At 35.0% G+C, this 27,875-nt stretch overlaps 1 protein-coding gene across 9 annotated transcripts in view; it reads left to right on the top strand.

Annotated features, from left to right (window-relative positions):
* The window catches only part of MYO9A (myosin IXA), a 290,265-nt gene that overhangs the window by 163,444 nt on the left and 98,946 nt on the right, over nt 1-27,875 (top strand). For 8 of the 9 annotated variants that reach the window (XM_054562050.1, XM_054562278.1, XM_054561989.1 and 5 more), the window contains 4 exons: nt 1,569-1,688; nt 14,237-14,312; nt 25,482-25,625; nt 26,943-26,982. In XM_054562050.1, the coding sequence (XP_054418025.1) occupies nt 1,569-1,688; nt 14,237-14,312; nt 25,482-25,625; nt 26,943-26,982 (380 nt within the window). The remainder of the gene's footprint in view (nt 1-1,568; nt 1,689-14,236; nt 14,313-25,481; nt 25,626-26,942; nt 26,983-27,875) is intronic. The other variant, XM_054562131.1, reaches the window with a different exon arrangement.

Raw genomic sequence — 27,875 nt, 5'->3', positions numbered from 1 at the left:
CCATAATCATAGTTCTATCAGATTATCAAGTTACTTTTGAAGGGCCTGAAAGTCTGGTGATAACTTTTTAAAATTACAATTTGGATGAAGTATGAGTAGAACTCACCAGGTATTTTTTTCTCAACTGGTCCCCTCAACTGGTACCTTCCCACTCCCCTAACTAATCAAGTGCAGACTAGTCTGAGTCTAGGCATTCTTTCTGCAAGCAGCCTATCAAAGGGGGATTATTGATAATGAGAATATAATATTTTTATTGGAGTGTAATTTGGTAATAGTTGTGTCTTTTAGAAACATTGAACAGTTGCAACTATGGCCTCTCCAAATTGTGTAAATGAGATCATGCCTTAATGGCTTTTTTTATTATTGGATATGAACAATTTTTCAAAATCACTTTTAAAAGCCTGATATTTATATGTGTATTATTATCTGATATTATGGTATCATAAAATTCCATTTCCTTAGCTGAGTGTGTTTTCTGGATACAGATATACAGTTTAAAGAATTATAGTTAAATTAAACTATGCTTTGAAAACCTCTTTGAATAGTCCACCTCTGTTTAACTTCTTAAAAGAAATGTCCTTGAGAACTATTCATGGATAGTATTTCATTCTTAATTATACAGTGAATATGCACCAGTGGAACTACAGTTCATTAATTTGCTTCTCTCTGTTGTTAACTATTCACTTTTGTTTTTTAAAGGCAAATATACATAAATTTGAACTTAATGTCCTAACTCTAGAGATGTTCTCTGAGTAAATGATACTTAAGTACCCCCAAATCTGGAAAGCCTATATTCTCTTTTCAGTCAATTCATTGCTAATATTTATGGCACTAAAACTCCCTCCCTTCTCTCCCCACCTTATTGCTTGAGTGATTACCTCTTTCAGTAGCACTAATATGGAGCTTTGGTCCTTACTTGAAAGAGCTCTCTTCCCTTTCCCACCAATAAATAGTTGATTCTGTCTCTGGTGAGGTACAGATTATTCAGTTCTTTTTTTGATTTATAAATACAGAGGTGCTGCTGGGTTTTCCTGCTCTGATGCTTTCTTCTCTTTCAACATTGACACACTTGTTGGAATTCCTACAAGTGTTGTTAATTGCAAGATTTGTGACAGAATTGTTCAACTTTTGGTAAATTGTTTTGGGTAAATTTCTCTTTGGGGCTTATCAGTGTTTCTTGCATTGTTGCCAACTATATGCTAATTATATTTCAGACCTGATAAAAATGACAGCATTAAAAAGAAAAAAAAAAAAACTATACCAATTGTTTTAGAAAATTCCCTAGTATTTTAAATTAGAAATTTTTAATATTGTGTTAACTCACAACACTTTGAGTACTGAAAAACATACTTTGAATACCTAAAAAGAACCTTTAGCTTTTCCTGTTACTGTTGTGTAATTTCCTTAAATTAATTGCAAAAATCTTTCACCTTTAACCTTTATCATTTGATATATATTTATGTACCCTTAAGATAGTTGGCAGCATTGTCTTTGATTCTCTGTTGGTTTGGGCTTATATAATGTCTTTTTCTTTTCTCCATTTTTTTGTTTTTCTTTTGCTTCTGAAGGACATGATGATACAGCGCCATGTGCAATTTTGAAAAGTATGGATAGTTTTAGCTTTCTCCAACACCCAGTCCACCAGAGGAGCTTAGAGATTCTGCAGAGGTGCAAGGAAGAGAAGTACAGTAAGGCTGCAAATCCTGATAAACTCTGTGTCATCACATATCCATTTGGAAATGGAAACCAGGAGCTTTTTACACCAGGGTGGGACATAAATTATGTAGGCAATATGACCTCCAGAATCCTTTGACTCATTGGTCTCAGGATATTTTGATTGAAACTGTTTTTTTCCCTCTTAAAAAAAGTTGATAGTCCTGTTCTTTTAACTTGAATGACTGTTCACCTTTTATCCTTGAGTTGTTAATCACACTTGGTTACACACTTTGAATTGGTTTTCATTTTTTGGTGTTAAAGTAGCTGAGTGATGGATAAAAATTAATAGTGATTTTCTTTCCTGCTGACTTTTAAAAGCTTTATTGAAATTTAATTGAGGTAAAATCAACTGCATGCAAAACTAGAGTTTGAAAAATTCTTACATATATATGCACCTGTAAAATCATCATCACAAGATGATTAATATATCCAACAACACTGCCTAAAGTTTTCTCTGCCCCTTTTTAATTCCACCTGAAGTTTGCTTATGCTTCAATATCAGCATCAACAGTGTTGCTTTTATATATCATAGGTAAAGCACTTAGTTTGATCGTAGTCTTCTTATCAGACTTTCCTATGTTTGGTTTAGAGCAAAGCTATCAAAATGTTTTGGTTTAATGAATAATGACAGAATCACAGTGTTTTGTTTTGTTTTTTAATAAAATAGGTGTAAAAAGATGCCCTTGGTCTCCATTTCCTCCTTTTCTATTTGTTATACTCATGCTGCATGAGAATGTGGTTTTTTGTTTGTTTTTTTTTGCTTGTGGGATTATAGTTATTTGGCTAAGGGATACTACAAAATACTTGAAGCTTAACTCAGAAATTTGCATATAATGAACCTAAATTACTTCCACATTCTGTTCTGAGCTTTTTACAATTCACTACATGTACACTTTGCTAATTTCACAGTTCTGTGATTGAAATTCTATGAAATTTTAGTATCCAATTATCAGTGAGTGGAATTCCTAAAAGCAAATGGTATGGGTTTTTTAAATTTAAAAATTTTTTTTAGTTCTTAGTTTTGCTGTTTTGGTGTAAGAAAATATGTAATGCAATTTGAAAAAATATTATTTAAAATATTTTCTCATTTTAGAAAGAGCAAAGGTAAGTATTTCATTTTTTAAAAGCCATTCTTAAATGTTATTCTTTTTACTGCTTTTATTTTTAAAAGGTATACAAGTCCTTATTCCACTTATCTGTCTTCCTTTTTAAAATATTTTAATCCACAGACCATTGTTTAAAACAGTCTGTAGATCTTTTGGGGAGCTTAAGTCAATTGTTTTTAACTTTTAAACATGCAGTTGCAAGTGGTTTATTTGCTTTGTTGATTTTCATATCTTTTAGCTGGAAAACCCTAGGCTTGATTGTATTTCAGTTTAGTATATATGGGTCCAGAATAGGAAGGCACCAATTTCAGAATAGGCTGCATGAGGAAATTGTATATTTATCTGTGTTCATGTGCTAATTTATTTCTATATTTGTGGAAGTTGCAGCTTTTTCATTATTTGTGATAGTTTGTTCTATTTTCAATTATATTACTACCAATAAATAAAATTTTATATTATCTAAAATTGTAAGTTCAAGTTTGGGGGATTGTTAAAAAAAAATCAGGGGACTACCAGCTTTAAGTAATGGTACTTTAGGTAATGATAAATCAGTAAGTTGAATCCTCAGGTAAAAATAATAAAACCTAGAAAGAAAATTAAAAATAACTATTTGAAAGCACTAGAAAAAGACCCAAAAGACTAGAAGACCAGAGAAGACCAAAAAGAAGCAGAAACCAGAGGAGAGTCATTCTTTAAGTATAGTAGGGGGTAGGAATTGTGAATGTGTGATCTTTTGCACAAAGTGCTTCCCAGCTCCCATAGCTTCAGAGACAGAAACCATAATCATGTTGTGTTGAAGAGTCAGAGGAGAAAGTTGAGGACTAGCAAGCAGCTTGGAATTCAGAGGAAAATCCTGGAACTGAGAGAGTTGCCAAAAAGTTTGAGGAGAAATTACAAACATTTGTGCCAATAAATTCAACCTAGATGAAATGGATGAATTCTTCCAACATCAACAAGTAATCTAAATAGACCCAAGGAAAAATAGAAAATCTGATTAGTCCCATCTCTGTTAACGATAGTGGACATTAAGTAACATCTTCACACAGAAACACAAAAGAGTTCAGACCCAGACAGCTTCAATAATGAATTTTATTTAAGAAACATTTAAGAAAGGAATAATACCAGTTTTCAACTCTTTCAGAAAATACAGAAGTAAGAAACACTATACAAATCATTCCAATAGACCAGTATTATTACTCAAATACGAAAATCAGAAAAAAACATGGGCACTGAACTACAACCCAACATACCTTACAATGATAAATGTAAAGATCCTAAATAAGAGCACACTGAATTTAGAAATATATTGAAGGATAATACTTGAAAACGAAGCGGAATTTATTCCAGGAATGAAGGGTTGGTTTAATAATAGAAAAATCTGTCAATATAACTTGCCATATTAATCATCTAATAAAAAAGCTTGAGATCAAGACGGCAGAGGAGTGGAAGTCACACTGACGTCCTCCCAGGACCAACCTGGAATTACAACTAAATTGTGGAGAAATCACCTGGAACGAGCAACTGAACCATAGTGAGAGAGGAGCCTTGTAACCTTGGACAGACAAAAGAACCAACTTTAGCACAACCTACCTGCCACTTACACTGGTCTCTGGCAAAGGCAGGGGCAGAGTGGACTGGAGACGCCAGAGGAGAGACTGGGGAAGGAGGCTTTGGGGAGAGAACTGAGAGAGTATCTTCTGGGATCCCAGTGCTGACTCATCCTCCAGATGGCAGCAGCCATATTGTGCAGGCAGACCACTCCCCTGAGCAGCAGCAGCGTGAAAGGACGCAGTAGCCCAGCCCCCAGGAGGCTCTGTGTAGGCCTGGTAATGCTAAAACCTGATGACTGAGTACAGAGTGTTAGCCAAAGATAGTAGATTCCTGGCTACAGAGGGCAAAGAGTGCTCTAGAGACACTTGAGGAGAGACTGGAGACGGAGGCTTTGGGGAGAGAACGGAGAGAGTAGCCCGCGGGATCCTGATGCTGACTGATCCCCTATACAGCAGGAGCCATCTGGCTCAAGCAGACCACTCCCCTGAGTGGCAGCATGAAAAGATCCAATAACCCCACCCCCCAGGAGAGACTCTGCCCTGTCCTGTGGTGTCTCTAAACCAGCCTGCTGAGTGCAGAGTGACTAGATTAACAGATGAAGGAGTTAACCACAGGCAGTAGATTCCTGGAAGTTTCGAACAGATTGCTTAAGGTCAGAAAGGGTCAACATCTGACAACATCAGAGGCAGATCCAGAAAGAAAAGAAAAAAAACCAGTCATCTCCTACCATAGAAGTTCATACCACAAAGTCAGGGAATCAAGACAGATCAATTTAAGAAGCAGAAGCAAAAAAGAAGAGTCTCACAAATAATGGGAAGGCAAAGAAACACCCCCCAGTTCAAGGGAAAGGAGAAATCCCCACAAAGAGAACTAAATGAAACAGAGGCAAGTAAACTCTCAGATACTGAGTTCCAGACAGTGGTTCTAAGGAAGCTCAGTGAACTGAGTGAGCTCAGAGAGAATTACAAAAAACTACAGGAAAACTCCGAGGAACTTACTGGAAACTATATCAGCATGAAAAAGAACATAGAAACTATCAACAAAAAGCAAGAGGAAATGAATATAATTTCTCAGTTGAAGAATACAATAGAAGGAATCAAAAGGAGGCTAGATGAAGCAGAAGATCATCGAATCAACGAGTTGGAAGATAAGGTAGAAGAAAGCTCCCAGAAAGATCAAGAAAACGAAAAAAGACTCAAAGAGAATGAAGAGGCATTCAGGGAAATGCAGGACAACCTGAAACATAATAATACCCATATAATAGGAGTAACAGAAGGAGAAGAAGAGCAAGGAATAGAAAACCTGTTTGAAAAAGTAATGGTGGGAAACTTCCCTAATTGGAGGAGAGAAAAAATCACACAAGTCCAGGAAGCACAGGGGTCCCATTCAAGAGGGACCCAGTGCGGCCCACTCCAAGACACATCATCATGAAAATGGCAAATAAGAAAGACAAACGGAGAATCTTAAAGCAAGCAAGGGAGAAAAGGGTAGTAACATGCAAGGGAGCCCTGATACGGCTAGCAGCTGACTTCTCAACAGAAACACTACAAGCCAGAAGGGAGTGGCAGGAAATATTCCAAGTCATGAAAAGCAAAGGCCTGCAACCAAGAGTGCTCTACGCAGCAAAGCTCTCAATTAAAATGGAAGGCAAAATAAGGAGTTTCCCAGACAAAAGAAGGCTACAAGAGTACACTTCCACTAAACCAGCATTGCAAAATATGCTAAAAGGACTGCTTTAAGAAGATGAAGGAAAAAAGTTATGAATACCCAGCTCCTTTCACAGTCACCAATACTTGATATTACCAATATTTGTTAATACTTATTAATCTCATTATGGCAATGATGTGCTATTTTAATTGTTACTTTATTATTTGTTGAAATTAAACCTGTTTTTCTATATTGCTTGCCTATTTCTATTATTTTTAAAAAGCTTTAACTGACTTTTTGGTATTCTTTATCCATATTTTTGTTAAATGTTTGTAGAATTTTTGCCCTAAAAAATGAAAACAACTATATTAGCCCTTTTATAAATGTGTTGTATATACTTTCCTATTCTATTGCTTGTCCTTTAACTTTTTTTACAGGAATATTACTGAATAGTCTTAAATATTTAATATAGCCATATTGTCAATATTTTACTTTATAGCTTCTGGGTTTGAATATTTTACTTCAGAGTAATAAAAATATTAGTTTGTATTTTCTCCTAAAACTCCTTAGATTTTACATATTGATTTTTAACTCACCTTAATATTTTTCATATAATGTGTGAAATAGGGTTCAGTATTTGTTTTATTTCCAGTAATAGTGATCCATGCACCTTTTATGTTGAATAAGCCTTATTTTCCCCATTGATTTGAAATACCAATTTAATCATATATTACTTTGTTATAAAGAAAAATACTTTTGTTTCTAGAATGCTCATTTTATTTCATTGATCTACTTGATTATTTCTCTGAAGGTGTCATGATTGCTGAGAGTATAATGGATTTAAATTTTTTAGTATTTTGTAATGGATCTTGCATTTAAAAAAATAAAGTTAATCTGCATTATAAGAAAAAGGAAGACAGACGGAAGGAATTCCTGCCTTTTGCAGCAACATGGATTGAACTGGAGAATATTACGCTAAGTGAAATAAACCAGTTGGTGAAAGACAGATACCATATGATTTCACCTATAAGTGGAATCTATTCAACAAAATAAGCTAATGAACAAAATAAACCGCAGGCATGGAATCATGGAGCAGACTGAAAGTGACCAGAGGGGATCAGGAAGGAGGACAATGGTCAAAAGAAGGAGAAAGGACTAAACAAAGAACATGTATGAATGACCCATGGACATAGACAACAGAGTGGAAATTGTGGCAGAGGGGGGCAGGGTGGGATGGGTGGAAGAGGGCAAAGGGGGAAAATGAGACAGTTGTAATAAAATAAACATGATTTAAAATTTTTTTTAAAAAGGCAACCACAAAAAAGAAAAAGCTTGATTATCTCAGTGGATGAATAAAGAGTTTGTGATAATTGTATACCCATTCCTATTTTAGAACTTTTAGCAGCTTAGGAATAGAAGACAACTTTTTCAATTTTATGAAGACTACACATGGAAATCCTATAGCACAGTTCTTACTTAATGGTGAAAGATTAAATACTTCTTACTTGAAACTGAGAATGAGGCAAAGACGTCTGCTTTTGCCATTCAATTTAACATTTTACTAAAGGTCATAGATAGTGCAATCAAGCAACAAAAGGAAATAAAAGGTATATAGAATGAAAAGGAAGATGTAGACAGCATGATCATCTATATAGAAAGTGCTAGTCAGTTTAAAAAATGCTTTTTCATTTAAAAAGTGAATTTAACAATCTCATAGTGACCAGGTAAATATATGAAATTAAATTGTAATATACTAACCATGAATACTTGGAAAATGAAATTTATAAATTCCATTTTGTATATCTTTAGCAGCCACCCTCCTAGATATATCCCAGTTTTCTCCATTTTCTGGTATTCACAATCTCATGTAATCTCCTCCCATATTTTACTAAAGTTGGTCTGTGTGATTTATAGGACATGCCAGAAGAGATAGTATGTCACTTCTAAAATTAAGTTGTAAAAGAATGCAGTTTCTATTTTAGGTCAAATCTTCTTACCTCGCTCTCTCTTCACGGTCTCTTAAGAGAAGCAAACTGCCATTTGTGAGTAGCCCTATTAAAAATCCTACTGAAGCCTCTAGTCACCAGGCACTGAGGCCTGCCACCAACTACACGAGTGACCTTAGAGGTGGACCCTTCAGTTCTATTCCAGTCTTGAGATGACTGCAACAGCTCGAATACAGCCTTATGAGAGGCCTTGTCAGAAACACCTGGCTAAGCAGCTCTAGAAACCTGTTTCTCTACAAACTCTGATATGACAACTATTCGTTGTTTTAAAATGCTAGGTTTTAGAGCAATTTAATATGCAATGGACAATAGTATAACTTACTAAAACATGAAATACTTAGGGATAAATTTAATAAATATATGTTGGACCAGAGTACAACTGACAGAAAATAAAAAAGACCTAAATAGATGAAGATAGACACATATTTTTGTTTTTCTGAGATGCTAGTTCTCTGAATGGATCTGTATATTGAATGTGTAACCCCATTGAATATCAGAGCACATTTTTTGGTAGAAATTAATAAGCTGATAACAAAAATTTATATAGAAATATAGAATAGCTAGAATGAGCAAAATAATTTTGAAAAAGAAAAAGAGAACTTACTGCATGATTTCAAGACTAAAATAATGATGACATTGTTATTGGTGTAGGGATCAGAAAATCAATAAAACCAAGTAAAGAATCCAGGAGTAAATGTACACATACATGGTCAATTGTCCCAAAGGTGCTGACATAATTCAGTGGAATAAAGTATGTAGTCTTTTAAACAGATGGCACTTGAACAACTGGATATCCATATATGACAAGAGAACTTTGACCCTTATACTTAAAAATTAACTCAAAATTGGTCATACAGTTCTTTGTAAAGAGTAAGACTATTACATTTTTAGAAGAAAACCTGAGACAAGATCTTTGCAATCTTGGGACAGGCAAAGATTTGTTAGATGGGACATATGAGCATGAACTATAAAAGGAAAAAAAATTCATTAATTGGGGTTCACTGAAATAGAAAACTTCTGCTTTTAAGAAGATATTGTTAAAACAAAAGGTATAGCACAACTGGGAAACAGTATTTGTAATAACTTATAATACTGAAAACTGATAATGGACTTGAAAAAAAATTTATTTATTTTTTAGAGTGATTTTTTAAGTTAATTTATTTTTTCAAATACGTTTGTCAAAAAAATATTTTTAAAATCCTGCAGTAGTTAGACAAAGAATGACTAAAGATTTGAATATACATTTTTAAAAAGAAGGTATGTGAATGGTCCATAGACTCCTGATAGATTATCAGCTTCATTAGTCATCAGGGAAATGAAAATTTTAGTAACAATGAGGTCACACTAACACCCTGTACTATGGCTAAAATTTAAGAAATTTACAAAACTGACAGTGAGGATGCAGATCAATAGAATGTTTATTTTTACTCTGCTGGCAGTATAAAATAGTACAATTATTCTGGAAAACAGTTTGTCAGTTTTTTATAAAGGAAAGGATATATTTTCCATATGTTCTCCATTTCATTTTTCTTTATTTTTAAAAATTTCTTTTCTTGTTATTCAATTACAGTTGTTCCCATTTTACCCCATTACTTTCTCCTATCCTACCCACCCCCCACCTCCCACTTTAAATACCCCCACCCCACACCCCGTTGTCTTTGTCCATGGGTTCTTTATATATGTTCCTTGACTTTACCTTTCCCCTTCTCTCCCTGGTTATTCTCCTCACCCTTCCCCTTGATTACTGTCATTTTGTTCTTTATTTCCATGTCTCTGATTCTAGTTTGCTTGCTTGTTTGTTTTGTTGATTAAGTCCCACTTACAATTTAGAGCATATGGTATTTGTCTTTTACCTCTTGGCTTATTTCATTTAGCATAATACTTTCCAGTTCCATTCATGCTGTTGTGAAGGGTAGCAGTTATTTCTTTCTGCTGCATAGTATTCCATTGTGTAAATGTAGCACAGTTTTTTGACCCACTCACTTATTGATGGGCACTTGGCTATTGTAAATTGTGCTGCTATGGACATTGGGGTGCATAGGTTCTTTTCAACTGGTGTTTCAGGATTTTTAGGGTATAATCCCAGCAGTGGAATCACTGGGTCAAAAGGCAGTTCCATTTTTAGTTTTTTGAGGAAATTCCATACTGTTTTTTGCTGTGGCTGTACCAGTCTGCATTCCTGCCAATAGTATACGAGCATTCCCTTTTCTCCACAGTCTCGCCAGCAGTAGTTTGTTGATTTGTTTATGATGGCCATTCCAACTGGTCTGAAGTGGTATCTCATGTATCTCATGTATCTCATTGTGGTTTTTATTTGCATCTCTCTGATGGCTAGTGAGGCTGAGCATCCTTTCATATGTCTCTGGGTCCTCTGTATGTCCTCATTGGAGAAGTGTCTGTTCAAGCCCTTAACCCATTTTTTAATTGGATTGGTTGTCTTCCTGGTGTGGAGTCATGTGAATTCTTTCTGTGTTTTAGAAATCAAAGCCTTCGCCGAGGTATCATTGGAAATATGTTTTCCCATACAGTTGGTTCCCTTTTCATTTTGTTGATGTTTTCTTTAGCCATGCAGAAGCTTTTTAGTTTGGTATAGTCCAGTTTGTTTATTCTTTCCTTTATATCCCTTGCTCTAGGGGACATATTGGTGAAAGTATTGCTGCATGGAATATCTGAAATTTTTTTGCCTATGTTCTCCTCTAGGACTTTGGACTTTTATGGTATCGTGACTTATATTTAAGTCTGGTATCCATCTTGAGTTTATTTTTGTGTATGGTGTACGCTGGTGGTCCAGTTTCATTTTTTTGCATGTTGCTGTCCAGATCTCTCAATACCGATTGCTGAAGAGGCTATTTTTACTCCATTTTATGCTCCTGCGCCCTTTGTCAAATATTAATTGACCTTAGAGACATGGGTTTATTTCTGGACTCTCTATTCTGTTCCAGTGGTCTGTGTGTCTGTTCTTATGCCAGTACTAGACTGTTTTCAGAATAGTGGCCTTGTAATATAATTTGATGTCAGGCGTTGTGATCCCTCCTACTTTGTTCTCCTTTCTTAAAATCACTGAGCTGTTATGGTTCCATATAAATTTTTGAAATGTGTGTTCTATATATCTGTGAAATACGTCATTGGTATTTTAATAGGGATTGTGTTGAGTCTATAGATTGCTTTGGGTAGCATGGACATTTTGATGATAGTAATTCTTCCAATCCATGAACACGGTATATGCTTCCATTTATTTGTGTCTTCCTTAGTTTCTTTCTTCAATGTTGTGTAGTTTTCTGAGTACAGGTCTTTTACCTCCTTGGTTAGGTTTATTCCTAGGTGCTTTGTTTTTCTTGTTGCTATAGCAAATGGGATTTTTTCCTAAGTTCTGTTTGTGATGTTCCATTGTTGGCGTACAGAAGGGCCTTCGGTTTCTGAATGGTGACTTTGCATCCCACTCTTTTGCCAAATACACTTCATAGGTCAAGTAGTTTTTTGGTGGAGTCTCTGGGGTTTTCTATGTACACTGTCATGTCGTCTGCAAACAGTGACATCTTTACTTCCTCCTTTCCAATTTGTATGCCTTTTATTTCTTTTTCTTGTCTGATTGCTGTGGCCAGAAGTTCCAATTCTATGTTGAATAGAAATGGTGAAAGTGGACACCCTTGTCATGTTCCCGATCTTAGGGGGAAAGCTTTTAGTTTTTGCCCATTGAGTATGATGTTGGCTGTAGTTTTCTTGTATATGGCCTTTGTTAGGTTGAGGTATGCTCCGTCTGCTCCCACTTTGCTGAGTATTTTTATCATAAGTGGGTGCTGTACTTTATCAAATTTTTTCCCCACATTTATTGATATGATCATGTGATTTTTGTCTTTCCTTTTGTTTATGTGATGTGTTACATTTTTTGACTTGCAAATATTGAACCATCCTTGCATGCCTGGTATGAATCCCACTTGATCATGGTGGATGGACTCTTTAATGTATTGCTGGATGTGGTTTGCCAATATTTTGTTGAGGATTTTAGCATCTATGTTCACCAGCAATATTGGACTGTAGTTTTCTTTCTTTGTTGTGCCTTTATCTGGTTTTTTGGATCAGGATGATGCTAGCCTCGTATAAAGAGATTGAGAGTCTTCCCTCTTCTTGGATTTTTTTGGAATAGTCTGAGAAGGATAGGGGTTAGCTCTTCCTTAAATGTTTTGTAAAGTTCTCCTGTGAAAACATCTGGTCCAGGGCTTTTGTGTACTGGGAGTTCTTTATTACTGCTTCAATTTCACCAGCTGTTAACGGTCTGTTCAGGCTTTCTGCTGCTTCTTGATTGAGTTTTGGAAGATTATATGTTTCTAGAAATTTGTCCATTTCATCCAGGTTTTCAAATTTCTTGGCATATAGTTGTTCATAGCAATTTTTTACAGTCCTTTGTATTTATGTGGTGTCAGTTGTAATTTCTCCTCTTTCATTTCTGATTTTATTTATTTGGATCCTCTCCCTTTTTTTCAATGAGTCTGGTTAAAGACTTGTCAATTTCATTTATCTTATCAAAGAACCAACTCTTTGAAATAAAGAAGTTATAATATGCAGAGAATAACCACCCTTTAAGAAACACTCTATTTTGTTCGCTGGGGAGATACTCCCAAGAAAGAGAAGAAAGTTCTCTGTGAGCATTTTTCAGTGTAGAATTTAAGAGCATGAATCCCATAAAGCAATAACATATATTTGAGGATATAAAATATCAGTGTGGTATTGGAAAGAGGTATTGAGCTATGAAAACAAACAGAGGTATGAAGCTATACCTGTATGAGCTCAAGAAGTAGAGAAAAGAGGTAAAAATTGAGTTACTAATACTGAGGAAAGGCCTGAGATGATTGTTTCAATTTGCAGAAGAAAAGAATGGATATAGAGGGTAGAAAATGATATTTGTCATAGGGAAACTGGAAGTCCATGACTTACGAACTTAATAAATGAAATTCTTTTTCATTGAATTGTCTTAGCATCTTTGTCAAAATTCAGCTGCTCATAAATGTAAAGGTTTATTTCTGTACTTTTAGCTTATTTCCTTAGATCCATTTGTCTGTCATTATTATGCTGATACCATATTGTCTCAGTTACTGTTTCTTTGTAGGAAGTTTTGAACTCGGGGATTGTGAGTCCTCCAACCATGTTCCTTTTGTCACCATTGGTTTGGCTATTCTGGTCTCTTGCTTATACATATTAATTATAGGACCAGTCTATTCATCTCTGCAAATATAAGGCAGCTGGAATATTAACAGAGAATGCATAGATCTGTAGGTCAATTTGGGAATCATTGCTATCTTAATATTATTAAGTTTTCGAATCCATGAGCATGGATGGCATTCCATTTATTTAGATTAAGTTTCTTTTAATGATGTTTGTAGTTTTCAGTAAAGACATTTTATATTCTTCTAAATTTATTTCTTTTCTATTTATATTATTGATGGAATTGTTTTCCAAATTTCATTTTCTGAATTGTTTATTGCTTATAGTATAGAAATACAATTGAATATTTTGAATATTAATCTTATATCTTGTAATTTTACTGAACTCATTTATTAGTCCTAATAGTTTTTTTGTTGGCTGCTTAGGATTTTCTGCATACAAGATTGTTATCTTGAATAGGTATACTTTCATTTCATCGTTCTAATGTACCTTACCAACAATAAATTTTTTGTGTGTGTATTTTATGAAAATTGATAGCCATGTGCTTATAGAGCCTCAGTGTTTATTGAAAGAAAATTATAAACTAAAAATATTGGTCATTTTTAAGGAAGCAATTTATCATCTTTGATTTTCAGTGTTTTTATATGTAAGGTTAATTGATACCTAAGTCTGTAGTCCACGTCAATATATTTATTGCTCAAAAATGATACAAAGAAATCATTAGGACTTTTTGAATGTTAAACTAAGTAATGAGCTTCTGTACTTTTAGATCCTCAGCCCAATTACCTTTGTATTTCCTGATAATGTTTAAATGAGAGAAGAAAGCAAATATTTTATTACTAAATTCCCTAATTGGGTTCATTATTGGTTAACTCAGATTTGTAAGTAACAGTCATGGAACTTGGTTCATATTATTATTTAGATGTTTCTGACATGTTTAGCAAATATTTACTATCAAAGTACATTAATTGCATTTGTCTTTAAAAATTAATTAACTCATATTTAGTTTTTCTTACAACTAATTTGAAAATTTTGCTTTTTATATGCTAGGTATAACCCGGAAAAATCCCAGAACACCTCTTTCTGATCTCCAGGGCATGAATACTTTAAATGACAAAAACCAGCAGTAAGTATGTTTGGATTATGTTTTCAAGTAGGTATAAAAGAAATAATGAATTCTTATAAATACTTCTGTGGCTTAAAAGATAAAAAGAAAAACAGGTCTAGTTTGCTTTCTATTTCAGAAAGGTTTTATAAATTATACAGAAAGTTAATAAGGTTAGAGTTAAGGAAACTATTAGGACTAAATTATCTAAGATTGCTCCTTGTGAAATGGTTTTACAACTAAAACAAGTTTCCCTGAATACTTTATTATTTTTTATAAACATATTTTTTTTATTTATAGATCATATGTATTCTATTACAGTTGTCTCAATTTTTACCCCTGTACCCCCCTCCACCCCCATCCCCCCACTCCCACAGTCAATTCCCACTCTGTTGTCCATGTCCATGGGTCATTCATACATGTTCTTTGTCTAGTCCCTTTCCCTTCTTTCCACTGTTGTCCTTTTTCCCCATCCCCTCTGGTAACTTTCAGTCTTCTCCATGTTTCTGTTCCTGTGGTTTATTTTGTTCGTTAGTTTATTTTTGTTGAATAGAGTCCACTTATAGGTGAGATCATATGGTATTTGTATTTCACCGACTAGCTTATTTCACTTAATATTCTCCAGTTCCATCTATGTTGTCACAAAAGGTAGGCGTTCCATCTCTCTCTCTCCTTCTTTCTTTCTTAACTGCAGATTGATTTTATTTATTTTTTTAAATGTCAAAGTTAATAGTAAAATATTTAACAAATTTAAAACCATTATAAAGTCTCAGCAATTAAACCAACAAGACATCAGCACAGAAATAATCAAGTAGATCAATGAAATATAACGAGCGTTCCAGAGACAAACGTATAGATCTGTCTAACAATATAATATATGATTAAATTGATATTTGAAATCAATGGGTAAAATAAGGCTTATTCAACAAATAAGGTAAATGGACCACTATTACTTGAAATGAAACAAATATAGAGCCCTATTTCACACATTATACAAGAAATATTCAGGTGAGTTAAAAATCAATATGTAGAATCTAAGGAGTTTTAGAAGAAAATAGAACTAATATTTTTCATGACCTGAAGTAAAATATTCAAACCCAGAAGTTGTAAATATTGACAATATGGCTATATTAAACATTTAGCTATATAGTAATATACATATAAAAATGTTAGAGGACAAGGAACAACAGAATAGGAAAGTATTTGCAACACATCTAAAACATGGTTAATAGGATTTTTTTTTTTTTTTAGGGAAAAAAGTTCTACAAACCTTTAATCAATAAATGGATAAAGAAAACCAAAAAGTCATTTAAAGTTTTTTTTTTTAAATAATAGAAACAGGCAAGAAATATACTAATACAGGTTTAGTTTCAACAAATAGTGAAGGAACAATTAAAATAACATCATTGTCACAATCAGATTAATGAGTATAAAAATATTGGTAATATCAAGTATTGGCAACTCTGAAAGGAACTGGGTATTCATAGAAACATTTTCTTCATCTTAAAGCACTCTCTCTAGCATATTTTGCAGTGCTGGTTTGGTGGAGGTGTAGTCTTTTAGCTTTCTTTTGTCTGGGAACCTCCTTATTTCGCCTTCCATTTTAATTGAGAGCCTTGCTGGGTAAAGCAATCTTGGTTGCAGACCTTGGCTTTTCATTACTTGGAATATTTCTTGCCATTCCCTTCTGGCTTGCAAGGTTTCTGTTGAGAAGTCAACTGCTAGCTGTATTGGGGCTCCCTTATATGTTACTCCCTCTTTCTCCCTTGCTTGCTTTAGGATTCTCTGTTTGTCTTTGATATTTGCCATTTTCATGATAATGTGTTTTGGAGTGGGCCGCACTGGGTCCCTCCTGAATGGGACCCCTGTGCTTCCTGGACTTGTGTGACTTTTTCTGTCCAATTAGGGAAGTTTTCCATCATGACTTTTACAAACAGGTTCTCTGTCTCTTCCTCATCCTCTTCTCCTTCTGGTATCCCTATTATATGGATATTGTTATGTTTCAGGTTGTCCTGCATTTCCCTCAATGCCTCTTCATTCTTTTTGAGTCTTTTTCCATTTTCTTGCTCTTTCTGGGAGCTATTTTCTACCTTGTCCTCCAGCTCACTGATTCGGTCCTCAGCTTCATCGAGCCTGCTTTTGATTTCTTCTCCTGTGTTCTTCAATTCAGAAATTGTATCCTTCATTTCCTCTTGTCTCTTATTGATAGTTTCTATATTCTTTTTCATGCTGATGTACTTTCCAGTAAGTTCCTCGTAGTTTCCTTGTAGTTTTTTGTAATTCTCTCTGAGCTCACTCAACTTCCTTAGAACCATTGTTTGGATCTCAATATCTGATAGTTTACTTGATTCTATTTCCTTTAGTTGTCTTTGTGGGGATTCCTCCTTTCCCTTTGACTGGGGGTTGATTTTTTGTCTTCTCATTATGTGTCAGACTCTTTTCTTTTGCTTCTGCTTCTTAAATTGATATGTCTTGATTTCCTGACTTTGTGGTGTGGACTTCTATGGTTGGGGACCACTGTGTTTACTTTCTGGATCTGCCTCTAATGATGTCAGGTGTTGACCCTTTCTGACCTTAGGCAATCTGTTTGAGACTTCCCTGAATCTACAGTCCGTCGCTGTCTCCTTCAGCTGTTAATCTATTCTCTGTGCACTCAGCAGTGCACCTTAGACAGCTCAGGGCGGGGCGGAGTGGTTATTAGGTCCTTTCAGGCTGCTGCCCTATAGGGGAGGAGTCCACACCAAGATCACTCTGGTTACTCTCTCAGTTCTCTCCCCAAAGCCTCCTTCCCCAGTCTCTCCTCAGGTATCTCTAGCCCACTTTGCCCCCACTTTTACCAGAGACCAAGATAAGTGGCTGGAAATAAAAATGTTTCGTTGGCCCATTAAATGGCTCTTTGCATCTCCAGCTTCCTGTCTCTGGCAGAGAGTAACACTGCCTCTTTTCGCAGCTGGCCGTTTTCTGTGTACTTTTTGGGCTCTGGTGCTGTGGGCTAGAGATCCCTGCTTTTGGTTTAGTCCCCACTCTTCTCAGGGAGATCCAACTGGCCGTTTCAATATCCTTCTGGTGCTGCCGCCCATGGGCGCCCCGCCTGCCTTCTCAGGTCTCTACCGCACTCCTTACCAGTTAGATTGTGCTAAAGCCAATTCTTCTGTCTCTGAGGTTACAAGGCTCCTCTCTCGCTCTTGTTCAGTTTGTTCAAGGTGATTTCTCCACAATTTAGTTGTAATTCCATATTGGTCCTGAGAGGAGGTCAGTGTGACTTCCACTCACTCCTCTGCCATCTTGATTCTCCCAACTTTTTTATAACTCTTTGTTGCTTGTTAAAAGACACTGAGGTTTACTAGTCTTACATACAAGGGTTTTCACAGTCGAAGTATCCAATCTTAAGCCTATTTTTCATAAATGCCACCAAATTGAACTACTTGCTGTCTTTATAGTGTATGCATTTTCCTAACAGTGATACTTGATTAATGATGAAATTTACCCAATATTTTTTGTTAAATTTTACTCAAGAACAAATTAGATCATTAATCTGGTGACCTGTGTACCTTCAGTTTAGTCTGTTGACAGGCAAACCTTGCAGTGTTGGTTCCAGACTACTGCAATAAAGCAGATACCATAATAAAGTGAGTCACATAAGTTTTTTGATCTCCCAGTGTATATGAAAGTTATGTTTACACTATACTTATTCTGTTAAGTGTGCAGTAGCATTATATCTAAAAAAAAAATGCACACACCTTGATTTAAATTTCTTTATTGCTAAAACATGTTAACCATCATTGAGCCTTCAACAAGTCAAAATCTTTTTGCTGGCGAAGGGAGTTACCTTCCATTTGTTAAGACTGTAGTATTTGCAAAGTGCAGTAAAGTGAAGCACAATAAAATGACGTATTTTCACCCTGGTCATTAGAGATTCTTAAGTTAAGGAACCTATTTTCTTGATTTTGTTAAAAATTAAAAAAAAGAATACCATGACTTACCCCATATCCCAAATCAATTTAATGGTTATAATTCTCTTAATTCCTAGCTTGTGTTTTTTTTATACTTTACTTTTAGTATACTTCAGGTATACGGTGGATACCTGAATTGCTTTATATGGGCTTTCTGTGTTATATACATAGTTGGGATAGTCTAAAATGAGTATTTTGGTTTAACATTGAGTGAATTGGTCTGGACTCATACAAGACCCTTCTTTATGGGGAACTTGATCATATCAGCCTGATTATTTTCCTTTGTGTACAATAATGAAAGATCTATGTGGCATTGAAGTAATGTTGTCTGGAAGAGGCCAGCTACCAGACTTAAGAAGAAGATTTTTCCAGATGTATTTATTGTATTGGTGAATTTATTTTATACCTATTTTAGAGAAAATTGGTGATAAGCGGAAGCGAAAAGGGTATTAGATATTTATAAGATGAGACCATCCATGAAATCATTAGCTTATTTCTGCTAAGTGAAATCTTTTGGATCTTCCCTATGTAACTCTCCTAATAACTGACTCTTGGATAATAAAAGAATGGAATGTCTAGTTTGGTGGTGGTCTAGGACTAAAAATTCATGCAGTCTATATAAAAACAATGACATACAAATAGTAAAACTGTTTTTAGTTAGTGAAAATGTTCCTCAAGTGAGAGAGGAAACTTTCATTAATGTTGAGAGGGCAGTTGTTTTTTTGATAAGAGAGTATAAACTGAAGACAAATGTCTTTATATCAAACTAGGATTTGAGAAAAAGTACAGAGCCTTTCATTGCATATCATAAAGTAGAGATAGTCAATGTACTATAGAGACTGTTGAACTGTTAATATGAATTAAAAAACTGCCTCAGTAGCCAAAGACACATATAGTCTTGGGTGGAAAAAGTTCTTGTAAGTGAATAGTTCTAAAACAGAGTGTATAAAGACTAAAATACACCAGCCTATACTGGAAAAAAATGACCTTGTAAACTTGTTATCTAGAAAGAAACAATAGTGTGTGTCATCAGAATTTATTATCAACAAATATAGTGAATTTTGTACATTGTAGAAATATGTAGTAGGTTTTATAATTAAATGTTATCTGTTGCACTATCCTGCTAATTCCAGGGCATTAAGGAACAAGAATAATTCTTTGTTAAAACTCTTGGGTTAAGTCACCAATCTCTAGGACTTTGTACTATATTGATATCTACATCTTAGAGGATTGAGATAGCGCTATCCTCTACGAGTTTACTGTGTAGCATGCTGTGCATCCTGATTTCTGTTCTTAGTACAAGTAAAAACTCACTGTATAAAGCATTATTGCTGTTTAAATTAAACTTTTTCTCTTGATCTGGGCAAATGATTACATCTGAAATATTCTTTTATAAAACAGAACAGTGAGAATGAAAGTAAATACTTTTAAAAAGTTTTGATAAAAAAGTAAAGTTCTTTATTACTAACATTGTTTTAGAAATGATCATATTTAACATTTATAAAGATGAGTGGATTTCAGAGTTGTCCTGAACCAATATGACTTGATATTACATAAAACAGCTTGGAGTAGTATATTATAGTTAGATAATCTTATGGATTTTTTCATGTCTTAGTATGTATTTTGTTTACCATGTTTTCTGGGAAAAATATTAAACTGGGATAGTACTGTAAGTAGGTATATGTGACCAGCAAATTACATAATAGCATTTTATAAGTATTATGAGATCATGCTTGTATTTTACTATAAAATGTTAAGTATAGTCATTTTGAAATTTTTTTGTGTGTGTTTTTATATAGTTTGTTGGTCCTTTGTTTTATATAAAAATTAGTGGCTTTCTTTACTCAGGCATCATTTGTATGTTACACCCATTCCTAAAAAGATAAATTAAGATGAATACAACTTAAAGTTCTGGCAGATCATTTGTTTATTTGAGAAGTACTTAGTGCTAAGTCATGTGGTGGGAACTAGGGATTCAATACTTCGTAAGATAGGTGTGCTAAGTGATAAGATCAGAGAACCATAGGATACTATGGAAACATAAAAATACTGCTTAATTTAATTTGTGTGTTTATGGTGTTTTTAAAGAATTGGATATGGGAGTAGATGTATCAGAAAGGTTTTTCAGAAAAAGAATCTTTTAAAAGAGGGTGGTGATGTATTCCAGGTAGAGGAGCAACCTTTATGAACAGTTTTTGGTCTTCTTTTTCTTAGATAAGTGCTTTTTGCATTTCATGAAATAAGGAGCGGGTGATGATGAACTCCTTTAACTTTGCCTTGTCTGGGAAGCACTTTATCCGCTCTTCCATTCTAAATGATAGCTCTGCTGGGTAGAGTCATCTTGGATGAAGGTCCTTGTCTTTCATGACTTTGAATACTCCTTTCCAGCCCCTTCTTGGCCTGCAAGTTTTCTTTTGAGAAATCAACTGAAGTCTTATGGGAACTCCATTGTAGTTAACTGTCTCCTTTCCTCTCACTGCTTTTAAGATTTCTTATCTTTAATATTGGGTAATTTAATTATGATGTGCCTGGGTGTGTTACTCCTTTGGTCCAATTTCTTTGGGACTCTCTCAGCTTCCTGGACTTGCATGTCTGTTTCCTTGGCCAGATTGGGGAAGTTCTCCATTATTTTTTTCATATAAGTTTTAAATGTCTTGCTCTTCCTCTTCTCCCAGAATCCTGGCACCCCTATGATTTGGATGTTGGAATGTTTAATGTTGTCCCAGAGGTTCCTCAGCCTCTCCTCTTTTTTTTTAAATTCTTGTTTCTTCATTCTGTTCCAGATAAATGTTCCTTTCTTTCTTGAGTTCCAAATCGTTGATTTGAGTCCCGGTTTCCTTCCCTTCAGTGTTTGGTTTCTGTATTTGCTTTATTTCACTTTTTATAGCCTTCATTTTATTTTGTATCCATATTCAATCATTTCTTTGAGCATCCTGATTACTGGTGTTTTGAACTCTGCATCTGATAGGTTGGCTATCAAATGCTTAGTGCTTGTTGCTTAGTGCTTTTTCTGGAGTTTTGATCTGTTCTTTCATTTGGGCCATATTTCTTTGTCGTGGCGCACCTGTTATGTTGTAAGTGGCAGACCCTTAGGTATTTGCCAGGGTCGGGCAACCCCCTTGGCCTGTGTTGTTGCGCTATATGTGGGGGAGGAATCAGAAAGGGAATAATGCCGCTTGCTTGGCTCTCACCTCAGTTTCAGTCACTTCCCCTGCTTCACACAAATGAACCGGGCATTCTTCGTGCTGATTCCTGGGTGGGTGGACTTGTGTACATTCTAGTACACCATGGGCCCCGCCAAGGGACTTTCCTGTGAGACTGGGAGTTTGTCCCGCCACCACAACTCCCACAGGTCTTTACAACCAGAAGTTTTGAGGCTTTCTTTTCTTGCGCTGGAACCCTGGGTTGCTCAGTCTGTTTTGCTCCCCAGTTGTTCTTTCTGGTTTACTTGCACGTGAATGTCAGACTGCTAGGTCTGCCAGCCACCACCTCCTCATCTGCCTGGTCCACCAGTTGCCGCCTTGCTGCACATCCACTCTGCCCTGGCTGTCCATCTCTGCCCCCACTAACAGTGTGGGTGAATGTTTCTTCTTTAACTCCTTGGGTGTTGGACTTCCATACAGTTCGATATTCTAGCAGTTCTGGTTGTTTGTTTGTTTGTTTTTTAATTGGTTCTTTTCCTTCTTTTGGTTCGGTGAAGAAGGAAAGTGTATCTACCTGTGCCTCCATCTTGTCCACAAGTCTCTTAATTCTTTTTTTATTTTAAGATTTATTTATGTATGTATTTATTTATTTATTTATTTTTAGAGAGAGGGAAAGGGAGGAGAAAAAAGGGAGAGAAACATGATCGGTTGCCTCTTGCACACCCCCAGCTGGGGCGCTGGTATGCAACCAAGGCATTTCCCCTGACCCGAAATTGAACTGGCAACCTTTTGGTTCACAAGCTAGTGCTCAGTCCACTGAGCTACAGCAGCAGCCAGGGCCCAGGACCATGTTGTCTTGACTACTGTATCTTTGTAATGTGTTTACATATCAAGGAGTATGATTCTTCCAGCTTTGGTTTTTTTCAACATTGTTTTTTCTATTCTGGGTTCTTTTCATTTCCATATACATTTTAGGGTCAGCTTATCAGTGTCTTCAAAACAACAAACCTGGTGTTTTGCTAGAGGTTACTCGAATCTGTAGATTAATTTAGTGAGTATTATTAACAAAGCTGAAATAGAGTAAGCAGGGGAAGCATGATAGAAAGTCAAGTTGGAGCAGAAGAAGGCCATGTTCCACATACCTTTTAGGTAATGTAAGAATTTTGGCCTTTTAATGGGAAGGAGAGAGAAAGACACTGGAGAATTTTAAGTAAAACACTGACCTGATTCAGCTTATATATTAAAATAAATGATATGGCTGACTTCTTAATATATCTTACACTCAATAACATTTCTGCCCCTGGAAGTTTGCTTTTTTCTTCTCTCTGCATGGAAAACTCTACCTGCAGATGACTGCTTGATTTGTTTTTTGGTTTTTTTTTTTTTTGTCTCCATCGCATCTCTGTTTAAATGGAACCTACTGATGACGAACTACCCTATTAAAAACCCTCACATTCTTTCATTTTTTTATCCTTCTTCATTTTTTAAAATTCCTCCTTAGTGCGCCCTACCTTGGCATACAGTATATTTTCTTGTTTATTATTTGTCTATTTCCATCTGAATATAAACCTCATGAGAATAGATCTTTTAGTTTGTTAATTGGTATATGACCGCTGCTAGAAAAATAATTGGCGCTCTTTGATGCTCAGTAAATATTTTTGAATGAGTGAATAAGTATATTCTACTGCATTTTATTTAGTTTCACATTTTTTAATTTTCAGGAGTTTTTTATTATTAATTTTATTTTCTCAATGCTTACTTTTTATAGCATCTTGTTCTTATTTTATATACGAAACATTTTCTCTCTTGTCTCTCAAGATATAAATGATAGCTTTTAATAAGTTTTCCCTGTCTAGTTTTTCTTGTTTTTTTTAAACTTCAAGTTATTTATACCATGACTGTTTTGGTCCACATATTTCATGCCATAGACTTTCTTCAGACGTCTAGTGAACCTTGGTCAACTGCTCATATTTAGAATTTAGACACTGAAAAGCTAATTGGAATCTCTGATTAATTGGGTATGTTGTCAGTTTCTGGAACATACCAATACCTTTGGGTGTTTCCTTTTGGGCTGACCAGATTTCACACAAAAATTTAATCTAATTTTCTGCCTGGAGAATATGTAGTTGACTCTAGAACAACACAACAGTTAGGGGCGCTAACCCCCTGTGTAGTCCAAATTCTGCATGTAACTGTTAACTTTAAAAAAGTTAACTACTGTTGATGGAAAGCCTTACTCTTACAGATGGGGAGATAGAGTCCCCCATCAAGAGGCTCTGTCCTCTACCCTAGTTCTTGTCTCACCCACAAGAGAATAATTCAGTGAGAGACAAGCATGTATGGTGGAAATGAGGTAGCAAGTTTAATTATACACTTGAACAAAAGCTACAAGCAGGCTCTTGACTAATCCAAGTGCCCCAGCTGTTTGGGTTCAGAGGTTATATACCTCAGCTGGATCCTAGATTCCCTCTCTTTCTTCCCCTTGGGTATAATGTGCAGCTACAAAAGTTTTCTTTCTCAGTTAGTAAAGGCTCTTCCTCTTAGTGAAACTGTTACAGAAGCTCCCTTTTGCAGTCACAGAATCTCAAGGGCTTCCCCTACTTCTTGTACGATTCCTGCTTGTGACGTTTAGGACACCTGGTAATCTTATCAAACCAAGCTCAGGACTGCTGAGTTAATTGGTGAGACAATGTCTTCCTTTTGTTTCTAGCCTCCTGAATTAAGGTCTCTGTTAGATTATAATGGTGAGAACTCTGCCTTAATTTTCCCTCTGGCTGCTCATTCCTAGCTGCTACTTAACATTACCACTAACAGGAACAGTCTGTTAGCACAGATTTTATATGTTACATGTATTATTACTATATTCTTACAATAAAGTAAGCTAGAGAAAGACAAATTTTATTAAGAAAATGATAAGGAAGAAAAACTACATTTACAGTATTTATTGAAAAAATGTATTAATAAGTGGAACTGTGCAGTTCAAATTCTTGTTGTTGGAGGGTCAATTGAATCTCAGCTGCCAGCATTCTGGAGGCAGCTGGTTGAGAGAACTGAGAATCTCTTATTTTCATTGTTTCCTTTGACTTCTATATAGCATCCCCACCCTCAGTTGTGCGTGGTGCTGCCCAGTCCATGGATTTTCTCTTTTATCCTCTTGCTTCGGTAAAGGAGGGACGGTTATTAGGCTGCATGGAGTTCTAAGTGCTTCTTAAACGAACTTTCTCAAATAGTGCTCCTATTTTTAACCTCTGTCTCCCACCACTTCCAGAGATACCAATACTTGGTACCTGTAGGTCTGGAGCCTTTGGGGAATACTGCAGAGTAAATAGGGATGCTTCTTAACTTTCCCCACAGCCAGTTTAAGGTTTACTACCGAAAAAGCAATTTCTATACCTGCTTTCCATATTTCAAAAATGTGTTACTCTTGTGTATTAGTATATTCTCTTAAATGTTTATTCCTTTAATGTTATTAATGTTTTTATAGGTTTCTGAAGGAATCCAAATATGGTTGCAGTCTTTATCTGGAAAACTCCCTATTAACTCTTTATATTATAATCATTGATAATTTTATCTGTTTTGTTTATTCTTCTATCTTCAGTGCCTAGAATATTGCTCAGCCCATGGAAGGAGCTACCTAGTAACTTTGGTAGACATGTAATAGTGAGACCTCCCAGGAGGATAAAATATTCCACAGAACCGGATGGCTTATTAGGACTGGAAATGCCTTCATTAGTATTTGGAAGTTCTAAAATCTAACAAAGACAAAAACCTTTACATTATAGTATAATACATTATGTTATTTACTGATTGTTAAATGGCTAACTATATATTTAAAGGCATTAGATGTATGATACTCTAATCCGTATGCATACTTGTATGTAAATGTGCCAGAATCCATAGAAATTTTTTTGTTTTGAATGAGTAAAAGGTTAGTCCAAATTGATTGCTAATCTTACTGATGAAACCATTTGCTTCTGGCTCGACATTTTTTCTGAATTTTTAATATTTAAAGTTTTACTTTTTAAAGCAGTTTAGAGAATGTTAGAGATGTCTCAATTAACTAAAGCACATTGTATTCTACTTAATTTTTACAGTGATATATTTGATATTGCCTGGAATGGCAGAACTGGGATTCGCCAGAGCAGACTCTCCAGTAGCACCTCCTTGCTTGACAAAGATGGGATATTCGCTAATTCAGCTAGCAGCAAACTCTTGGAAAGAGCCCATGGAATTCTTACGTTAGTATTAATCAGTAATGTGGATTGTTTTTTATGACAGGTTTAAAATCCTGGGTGAAAAAAAGAGGGAGTGATGGTGATACTATTTCATGAGTAAAATTTTGAGTGAAACAGGATTCAAAAATAGCATTTAGAGCTCTGAATCTTAGGCATTATTAAGCTGGTGGATATTTTTTTGTTTTCATCTCACCAAGAGAATCATGGTTGAATATACTCATTATATAAATGATTCTATATTGCTCTTTAATGGACCTTACATCCAAAGAGAGAAAAAACCGTTAGCTCTTTTTAGGATGCCCAGTTTTTAACTGCAATTGTCTTTCAATTCTGGCAGTCCTAACAAACTGGGCAGGAAAATTTTGTGTGAATTGGTGAATGGGACCATATGTAGCGACATTTAACACCATCCAAGACTGCCATTCCTCATTGTATGATGAACCAGTCAAAAGTTCTTAAGTTACCTGTATCAGCCTACTTCTGACACTTCCAAAGCATATTTTGGATTGCTGTCCAGAGGTGTGGCTGAATTGGATTCCTTAGTCCCTATATTACTGCTTAACAGTGTCATAGACTCAGTTTATGTAAATCTTGCCATACTCCAGAATTACATATTAACTCATTTAATTCTCACAGAAACTGTAAGAGGTTGGTGGTATTATTGTCCTCATTTTATATTATCATTTAATGAAACCAAGGCCTAGAGAGGTTAAAATCATAACTGAGTAAGTGAGAGAGCTTAGATTCAAGCCCAGGTCTTTTGACTTCCCAACCCATGTTCATAAGTATTAGCTTTAATACTCTTTCTGTAGCCATAATTTAAAAAAGATCTTGATGTACATATGATTTTGAGTTATGAATAAGAAAAAATAGAACAGAATTTTTAATTTCCAAAAGTAGAAAATCATAAGTTTTAGTGAAAAGTACATTTTAAAATTCATGAAATTAAGCATCTATTCAAAGTCTTGAACTGACAGAAACAAAACTTCCATAGTCATAAGAAATTAGAGCCCTATTAATATCCAAAAGAAAATGAAACCTTAGTTTTGAATTATGTTATTCATTATTCAGTACAACATTATGTTTTTGATCATCAGATATAAGCATGTTAAACATATATTACAGAGCAGACATATCTTCTCTTGTTCTCTTGTCCTTGCTTATCCTTCCTTCCTGAAGGTGCCTGCTTAGTTCAATCAGACCACATGTTCATGCACATAATCTGTATCTTGCAAAAGGGTATATAATCTGTTGTTTCAACAGAGACCTTGAAATCATCTCTACAATAGTTTTTTGCTAATGTATAATTTGTGTCTTTAGGAGAAACAAAAACTTCAAATTCAAGCCTGGCCTTCCAAAGGTAGGTATTATGGAAAATCTTTTTTCCTTTGGTGTTCTACTTCGTAATTTTTTTTTATTACTCATGCAAAAATCTTTAGAAATAAAAGACAAGAAATGCCTTATTTATAACCAAAATAGGGATTGTGTACATTCAGTTAATTCCATTTTAGAAGTAAGACTGGATATTATAAAATGTTCAAGGTTAATGGTTCAGGTAGATATTTGTTTGTGATATACCTATTTCCCAGTGTTTGAAAAGCTTCCAAATAAACTGTAAACTTTTTTGAGTAATTGACTCTTTACATGAAATGTTTTTATTTCTCCTCAATCAAGTTCTGAATTTTACTTGATTTTTAAATAATTTCTAATTAGTGTTTTCCTAATTCTTATCATCATTAGCACTGGTTAGTCAGGTTTTTCTGTAAAGTTTCATATAAACTTACAGGCCTTTGGTCTCTGGTGTAACTACTCACTTAGCTCTACTACTGTAGCACAAATGCAGCCATAGACAATACATAATAGAACAAGTGTGACAGTATTCCAATAAAAATTTATTTATAGACACTGAAATTTGAATTTCATATAATTTTTCACATGCCACTAAATAATATTTAATTTTTTCAACCATATAAAAGAGTGGCCAGGATTTGGTCCTCAGGCTATAATTTGCCTACTGTCATCTACATTGTTATGGTAGAGATAGCATTCCAAAAATATTTACAGAATTTACTAAAGAAAGAAAAGTCCTCTTGTACCCTCCCAAAGAAATAATTCTGCCTCTCTTAACCTTGTTAATGAATGCAATTTCAAAATTTAAAAAAAACTGGGAAAAGAGCTATTTATCCTTATGATTCTCTACTTTAAGAAAAAAGAAAATGAATCTGTCTTTATTATTCCTTCTACTTTAAGTTA

The sequence above is a fragment of the Pteronotus mesoamericanus genome, unplaced genomic scaffold, assembly GCF_021234165.1.
Source record: "Pteronotus mesoamericanus isolate MK-2021 breed Mesoamerican mustached bat unplaced genomic scaffold, CSHL_Meso_final contig_100, whole genome shotgun sequence".
Lineage (NCBI taxonomy): Eukaryota > Metazoa > Chordata > Mammalia > Chiroptera > Mormoopidae > Pteronotus > Pteronotus mesoamericanus.
Note: the sequence above shows the minus strand (reverse complement) of the source record. Positions and strands in the feature narration are given on the sequence as shown.